Source organism: Carassius auratus, chromosome 25, assembly GCF_003368295.1.
Source record: "Carassius auratus strain Wakin chromosome 25, ASM336829v1, whole genome shotgun sequence".
NCBI lineage: Eukaryota > Metazoa > Chordata > Actinopteri > Cypriniformes > Cyprinidae > Carassius > Carassius auratus.
The window spans coordinates 4,524,141-4,532,459 of record NC_039267.1 but is presented as its reverse complement, the minus strand read 5'-3'; the positions used below and the strand labels follow the sequence as shown (position 1 = coordinate 4,532,459).

General features: G+C 38.0%; 1 protein-coding gene across 2 annotated transcripts; it reads left to right on the top strand.

Moving 5' to 3' along the window:
• The first annotated feature begins 1,541 nt into the window (after positions 1-1,541).
• Positions 1,542-8,060, top strand: LOC113043043 (probable D-lactate dehydrogenase, mitochondrial). Of its 2 annotated transcripts, none has more exons than XM_026202156.1 (11): positions 1,542-1,706; positions 1,875-1,987; positions 2,364-2,505; positions 2,660-2,801; positions 3,451-3,610; positions 3,705-3,904; positions 4,412-4,540; positions 4,660-4,787; positions 5,693-5,783; positions 5,875-5,974; positions 7,799-8,060. In XM_026202156.1, the coding sequence occupies exons 1-11, from the start codon at positions 1,623-1,625 to the stop codon at positions 7,962-7,964; spliced, it is 1,455 nt and encodes a 484-aa protein (XP_026057941.1). In that variant the 5' UTR covers positions 1,542-1,622; the 3' UTR covers positions 7,965-8,060. The 2 variants fall into 2 exon arrangements, with proteins under 2 accessions (XP_026057941.1, XP_026057940.1); XM_026202155.1 differs by having other exon boundaries at positions 1,545-1,706; positions 5,863-5,974.
• The last annotated feature ends 259 nt before the right edge of the window (positions 8,061-8,319 follow it).

The window sequence follows — 8,319 nt, the reverse complement described above, 5'->3', positions numbered from 1 at the left end:
GATTTATGGAGTTTTACAGAGAACTCATCAGGTCACTGTGCTTACCCTCAGATGTGCACGCCAACTTTGTGATACAACAAAGGTTAAAGCTTCAATAACAGCAACTGATTTTTTTTTATGAGGTCAGAGTACTATATTAAAAGACTTTAAAGAGGAAATAAGAGGTTAATTTGGGAATTACTACTATTACTTTTACTTCACTGCAGACGTAGAATCGGTCTCAACAGGCCATGAAGGTTAACAGTGACAAATATACAAGCCAGATCCAAAGACATTCTTAAGATTCCAGAAGACTGGGGCAATTGATCAAGATTCCATTCACTCACTTCCTTTCTACGCTAAAGCAGACTGACATCCTCAAAACACTGGAGTCAAGGAGACTGTGTTGTCATCAAAACACCCTGTTTGAGTCACACTTAAATGATCAGAAAATTACATACGATGAATAACACAAGCCCTTCCGTTAACGTTTAACATGCATTGTTCATCTCTACATATTTGCTACGTCAAGAACAAAACCACATCCATGGGGGTTTTATTAGAAACAGGTTTGACAATGATCAAGTTGGAAGTTCTTTGCAATGAGTGTACGCTTTCATCTGTGTTAGTCAACACAGGCACAATGTAACTATGAAGAGGAGAGAAAGACAGACTCTCCCATGGGGAACAAATGACGTTCGTATATGGCGGAGACCACATTGGTTACTATGGGAACCAATGGCGTAACTTGTCAGCTCGATCTACGCAGGTTGCAAAGCCCACCGGATCTTCATCTTGCATATGAGGGGTGCAATAACATGTAAATTCAAAAGTACACTGACAAATTAATAAAGGTGAAGTGAACTGATTTAGCTCAACCTTACAGCACCTGGGGGCATTTCTAGTTTGAAATATATGGATACTCTTGCACAATTTCATCATGTGGTTATGATTGTGGTTTAAATTACCTGTCAAAATGCCTGATTCGAACAGTGACAAGATCCCATGTGGCCTATTTTTGTTCATTTTATTGCATAAGCGAAGAAAAAAATCTTCATGTTCAAAACTGAGTCTAATTTCAAAACTAATTATAAGTCTTGGGATGTCTTTTTAATTTTGATTAGTTTATGAAATGGTGCATCAGAGTAGACCTATTAGATTTATATTGGAAGCCAAAACCAGAAGCAGTTATTGTTTTATACCATTTTATAATAAGTAGCCTAACAATAAATAAATAAATAAATAAACTGAGAAATTCTTAAGAAGTATGTATCTATATTGCTTTATGATGCTGATGTCTACTGAATTGGCAAAACAGAGGACTGTCTGTGTGATGTAGTACTGCCACCTTGTGGCTTCTCTAAGAACTTTTAAACTACATTGTAAAAAAATCAATGGTTTTGTTAGCTAATCAGATCAAATTGCTGTGCGAACGTCATGATAAACAATTAATATTCATAAGTTAAGCGTTCTTTTACTGTCTATGGTTCGAACAGTATAATCCCTAATCTAGGGGCGGGGCTTGAGGTTCAGACGAAGCGTGACGCCGTTATAATGATTCAAAAGAAAATTATATATAAACTTAACAACTGACGCCATGTATAAAAGCTCGGTTATTTCGTAACTTTTGTAAGGAGTAGAAAATGACTTTGTTCATGCAAGCCCTACGCTTCTCTTCTTCACGGCTGCCGTTTATTTGCAGGAGGTCCAGGACATATTCTACTGAAGTAAGTTTGGGATCATTAGGGCCCGAGCACTGCATATATATACATATACACACACACACACACACACACACACACACACACACACACACACATATATATATATATATATTAACTTGCGTGTCACCAGAGAGTCATGCACTCTGTATATTTCTGTCTATTGCATTGAAGGCCGGAGCCATCGAGCGGGTCATTTCAGCGTTTCGCTCTGTTAGTGGAGATGAAGGGGTGTCTGTGGGCTCAGCTGTCAGAGAACAGCACGGCAGGGATGAGTCTGCGCACAGGTGAGGTTTCACTGCCATACCGGAGGGTCACCTGCCTCTTTATCATGCAAACAGTGCAGCAGTAGCTCCCTCAGTTACAAATAAACCGACTGCAGCGTCTGAGTCAATCATTAAAAGTGGTGGGTAAAATATTACATCGTCTATCTGGTCCCATTCAGCAAATGAGAGAAACAACCAGACACAAATAATCATCCACACCAATGATATTCAGGCCCAATCAATTAATCCTCAGTGTTTCACAACCAGCCAATCAACTCAAAATAAATTTTTCAATAAATAAATTAGAATACAGATACATTACATTTTTACATTACATTTCAATTTGATTCGCATGTTGTTATTTATATATTTGTGGTATTTTGTCTTGCTGTGTCAGGTGCCGACCACCAGATGTGGTGGTGTTTCCTCGGTCTGTAGAGGAGGTCAGTGCCCTTGCCAAAATTTGTCACCACCACCAACTACCCATAATCCCGTTTGGTACAGGGACAGGCCTGGAGGGAGGTGTTGGTGCTCTGCAGGTTTGTCCAGTTGAGAAGAATAGACACAAGTATTTGACAGTGCCAGTGTCAGATTTCAGGCCTAATCTTCATTAGAGAAAAAAGAAGTAGTTTTGTAAGCATCCTTAAGCATTCTTAAGTAAGTTTAAATATTTGTGTACTATGTGTTTCTTAGGGTGGAGTGTGTTTCAGTCTGAGAAAGATGGATCAGGTTCTTGACCTTCATCAAGAGGATTTTGATGTGACGGTGGAGCCAGGTGTGACACACAGAGGCCTGAACTCATACCTGCGTGACACTGGCCTTTGGTTTCCCGTCGGTCAGTCAAATCCTTGTGTATTATGAGTACAAAGCAGACCACATCAATCAAATTGATTGGATGCAAGGCTACTGTATAACTAAATCTAAAACTGAAAAAAAAACTCTTTTTATTTAGTTTATCTTTAAGTGCTAAAATAACTAAAACTAATAAATAATAATTAATAAAAATATATTGCCATATATATATATATATATATATATATATATATATATATATATATATATATATATATATATATGTATATGTATATATATAGATAGATAGATAGATAGATATTAAAAAAGTAATAATGAAAATTAGGCAAACTACTGTAAAAAATTACTAAAACTAACTAAAACAGAAAACGAATTAATTAATTAATAATTAATAATAATTAATAATAATATATATATATATATATATATATAAGTAATGAAAATGAGACAAACTCAACAAAATGACTAAAACTAACTAAAACAGAACATAAAAATAAACTCTAATTCAAAATAAACCAAAAACTGTATATGATACTAAATATCTGATATTACAACAACACTGATTGAATGTTCCAGTACATAGAATAATTCAAGCCTAATTAAATGTTTAATTTGGCCATATTTGCCGTATCATTGGAAATGATTAATGGTTAAGAAATATATTTCCACAGATCCAGGTGCTGACGCATCTCTCTGTGGCATGGCTGCAACTAGTGCGTCAGGCACTAACGCAGTCCGCTATGGCACGATGCGCGGGAACGTCCTGAACCTGGAGGTGGTTCTAGCAGATGGAACGGTCCTCCACACAGCAGGGAAGGGCCGTCGTCCAAGGTATGACTGCAAAATTACAATCAAAGCATATTTTAAACAAAATCTTTTGTTGTCTACATTAGATTTTTCCCCTTTTGATGCAACACCCTTTCAGAAAGACATCTGCTGGTTACAACCTAACTAGCCTTTTTGTGGGCTCGGAGGGAACTTTGGGTATTATTACCAAAGCCACGCTCCGGTTGTTCGGTATTCCTGAAAGTATGGTGTCGGCTGTCTGCTCCTTTCCATCCGTCCAATCAGCGGTGGACAGCACTGTTCAGATCCTGCAAGCTGGAGTGCCCATTGCCCGTATCGGTGAGCATTGTTTAAAGCACATGGACACAATGTGCTTAGTTTGCTGCCTCGATTGGCATCAACATAACAAAAGAACACTTGGCCTCCTGTGTTGTGAACTTGTAAAGTTACAGACTGTGGCACTCGAAACTGCACGCATGCCTAGCTGTTGCGATTTAGTGCAGAACTCTATTCATTTCATTCTAATCTATTCACTGAAGCCTCCTGCAATAACATAAACATTAATTCAGAAGGAAACACCGTCCTTTATTCATAGTCAACACTGAACGCAGTCAAGGGTTTAATGAATTGCTCGGTTCTCAGAACCACAATGTGTTTCTTCTTTTGCAGTCCACTCAGGGTAAAATATTCCACCAGTAGCTCCATCCAATTTATGAGTAATCAGGCATGACTACCCTCTTAGATTTTTAAATCGAGGCGGCACTGAGGCATCGATTTTTAAGCCTTGGCTTTCTACACACAAAGGCTTCACAAGACTTAATCGTTGTTGATGCGTTCCATTTGCAGAGTTCTTGGACGACGTGATGATAAACGCATGCAATCACTTCAACAAACTGTCCTATGCGGTCACTCCCACCCTCTTCCTGGAGTTCCACGGTAGCTCCAAAAACATGGAAGAGCAAGTGTCCATCACTGGTATATGTGGATAAAACATACACACAAACAACACATTTCTACAGAAACAGTATTTTACAAAAGCAAAACAATAGATGTGAAAGAATGTGTCATCTGGAAAGCTTGTTCTGTGTGTTCAGAGGAGATCACGCGGGATAACGGAGGCTCAGAATTCGCCTGGGCAGAAGATGAGGAGACTCGTGGCCGGTTATGGAAAGCCCGTCATGATGCGGGGTATGCAGCCCTAGCCCTGAGGCCTGGATGTAAGGTGGGAACATTCACTGCAACATAATTCTGACTCAGACAAGTGCAATTTATCTTTTAACTTAGAATATACACTTTACAGACTTTTTATTATCTTGATGCAATTGTAATTATGCTTTTGAGTTTAATTTTTGTTCTGTCATGCATAGCGCAGTGTAAAAAGAATGACTGTTATTAAAGAGGTTTCCCGAACACTTCCATTGGTCAACCAAACAGATAGCCACACCCCAAACTCACGCCATTGGTTTAGCCACTGTTGCTGTGCCAGTTTGGTTGGAATGCTAAAACAAACAGTAATGTTTTGATAGCACCGCAAAACACATTTTTATTAAGGACAACGAGCCAACAAATTGGTTGATTATAGTTGTGAATAAATGTAAAGTTTAATAGGACATGGTACTTTTAACATAAAAAATGACACATTTTCCAGGCATATTTTACATATTTGAGTGCTTTTAATTACCTCATATTACAGTGAAGACTAAAGAAGATCTAATTAGCAAAAATGTACTAAACGTTATATAATAATACCTATTATAATTTACTAAAATAATATAATAATAATTATAATAAAAATAATATTTTTGTTTCTTATTCCAGTCAGTCTGTCCATACAGAATATTTGCTTAAAAATCATGACTGTTTCAAACTGGTTTCCCAAACATTCTGCCATAGGTCAGCAAAACCAATAGCCCCGCCCTAAACTCACACCATTGGCTGAACCAGTTGCTATGCTGGGCTGGTCAGAATGCTCAAGCAAACAGAGCAATGTCATAAAAGCACCACACAGCCAGTTATCAACTATTCAGAGAAAACAGCCTACAAATAACTTTTTGTGAATAATAAGTTAGTAAAGTAGACCATGTTCAGAACTCAACACTTTACAAAAATGTACCTATTTTCTTACAGGCATATTCTACGGATGTCTGTGTGCCAATCTCACGACTGCCTCAGATTATAGTGGAGACAAAGGAAGATCTAATCAGAAACAATATAACCGGTAGTTCACCAAGTTCGATTTTCTCATTTAGTGTTGAGATCTGTTTTTAACTGCTGATATAATATGTTTACATTTGTAGGTCCTATTGCAGGTCACGTGGGCGATGGAAACTTCCATTGTTTAATAGTACTGGATCCCAATGACCCAGACGAGGTGGCAAGGGTTCACTCCTTCACTGAGAGATTAGTCAGGTATTTCTGTTTAGTTTTGCTCTCTTACAATGATCTTCTGAGGCGGCTGAGCGGGACTGGCTGCAGCTTTTGTGTAAATTGTCAGTTTTGTTTTGTGTAGCAATCAATACCAGGATTATTTCTCAAAGTGTCTTCTGCCATTTGGAGAGAGTTTATTGACAATGACAGACATAGAGGGTCTAGTGTCTGGCTTTGGAAACGAGCACAAATAATAAAGGTTCTACCTGCCTTAAGTCATTATGGGTGAAGTGCAGTCTCTGTCGGATACAATGGACCAGCAGCCAAAGAGAAGACAGATGCTGCAATCTCATTTGCTTCAACGAAACCTGGCTGACTTGATACTCAAGACTTCTTCCTGATAGGAGCAAATGGAGTTGGACTTGGCCTTCCAGTGAATGACAGACATGATGTAACTGTAAAATCATAAGTTTGCAAAAATGATAGCCATATTAACTGCCAAAGGAGTGTTTGCACTCTAAAGTGAATACTCTGAAAGGAGAAGAAATGTTATCGAGTTGAACTTGTGTGAAGAAATTCATTTCAGGTTTGCTGTCTGGAAGTATAGAGGAACTTGACCAGGCCAAGTTAGATGAACCTGTTCAATCAATTCAACTGGAATACCATTCTGCCTGTTTAAGGAAAGTGCTGGGTTCAAGTAAAGGCGCGATACTTTAAAATCGTTCCGAACACAAGAAACTCAATGAAAAACGATGTCCTCGATCTGGATGGAAATGTCATCTCAAGCTAAACAAATCGTAGTCTGTGCCCATCATAAACAGTGTTGAGGGTAACACATTATAAATAATGTTAGTTATGTAATCAGATTACTTAGTTCAAGTAACTAGAAAACTAATACATTACTTTCAATTAAACATGCTTTTTTAAAATAAGTCACACAACTAACTGTTTTCTCATTTATTCACTGACCTCTCTCCTGTCCCTGTGTTGGGAGAAACAGGAAGTGAGGTGCAGAGACTGAGGTTATTCCTTCAGACTGAAACTTATTAATTTCACTTTTGGTGTAAAAGGGCTCTTACAGTTACCAAAAATTAAACTTTTGGCTTTTGTTATGCAAATGTTATGTGCAGTAATAAGTTACTTCCCATAAAAAGTAACTAAGTAACACTAAAAACACAATATTGTAATGCATTACTCTTAAAAGTAACTTTCCCCCAACACTGATCATTAACTATGAAGTTTCCTCTTAAATATGTCAACTCACAACAGCCCAGTGTCTGCAGACCGGTTCTGACTTTAAACATCAGTTTCTCCATACTGCAAATCTGGGCAAAAATATCATGTACCATCTTATATTCCAGTCTTAATAAAGCTCAATCAACAGCATTTAGTCCATAATTTTTCTTAACAAAAATAATTCAGAGTTGTCTTATTGCAGCAAAAATTGTGGTTAGAGTATACAAGGTGTACTTTGTCATGTCAAATAGTGGGAACCTTGCATGAACAAGATGAGTAGGAGTTGGATTTTCTGCACAAGGGAGCCCCCAAGACTAGTCTTCATCATTCAGCTGGAGAATGTGGAGGTGGAAACACCTGGGTATATGAATTGGACTCGGACAGACAGCTCAGTTGCACAGATTCTACGTCCTGAGGAAACGTTGGTCTTTCAGTGGTTGTGGGCTGCTAAAATAACTCTTCCAGTCTCCCAGCCACACTGAGGTCTTTTGGGGCAGCAATGCCAGATCTAGTGTTTATAAGCTTCTTAATTAATCAAGATGGCCAGATGTGTTACTTAATTCACCTTATTTATTGGCAGTAACAATTACAGTGGATGAATTCATTCTCTTGTTGTCTTTCCCCATGTAGGAGAGCACTGGCGATGGATGGAACTTGTACTGGTGAACATGGGATCGGTCTAGGAAAGCGGGCCCTGCTCAGAGAAGAGGTCGGTCCATTGGCTATATCGGTCATGCAGGGCATCAAGGCCACCCTAGACCCCAAAAACCTCATGAATCCTGGAAAGGTATTATAATTAATGCAAACCAACACAGACCACTATAGAAGACACTCTGCATTAGGCTGTCTGACCACTAGATGTCAGGAGAATGAGGTTTGTTTTAAATTTTAAGAAGGATAATAATTTAGACTAGAGTTTTTATAAAATCTGCAGATGCAAAACATAGTTTTTGTGCACATGATTTAAGCTCCTTGTGGGAATAATAATGGGTGATTAATTTATGTAGTCTTATTGCGAATGGCTTGAAAAATAATTATTCCATCCTTTTATTTAGCCTTTTTCATGGCCACTTTGAAATATAAATGAATGTGAAATCAGTGTGCCTTAACAATTTTTTACATTTTTGTGAATACATTTATTTATATGGATA

Excerpts from the sequence above, each read along its gene's own strand:
- LOC113043043 (XM_026202155.1), top strand. The coding sequence starts at position 1,623 with ATGACTTTGTTCATGCAAGCCCTACGCTTCTCTTCTTCACGGCTGCCG. Across the intron at positions 2,506-2,659 it reads GAGGTGTTGGTGCTCTGCAG|GGTGGAGTGTGTTTCAGTCT; the intron begins GTTTGTCCAGTT and ends TGTGTTTCTTAG. Across the intron at positions 3,905-4,411 it reads AGTGCCCATTGCCCGTATCG|AGTTCTTGGACGACGTGATG; the intron begins GTGAGCATTGTT and ends TTCCATTTGCAG.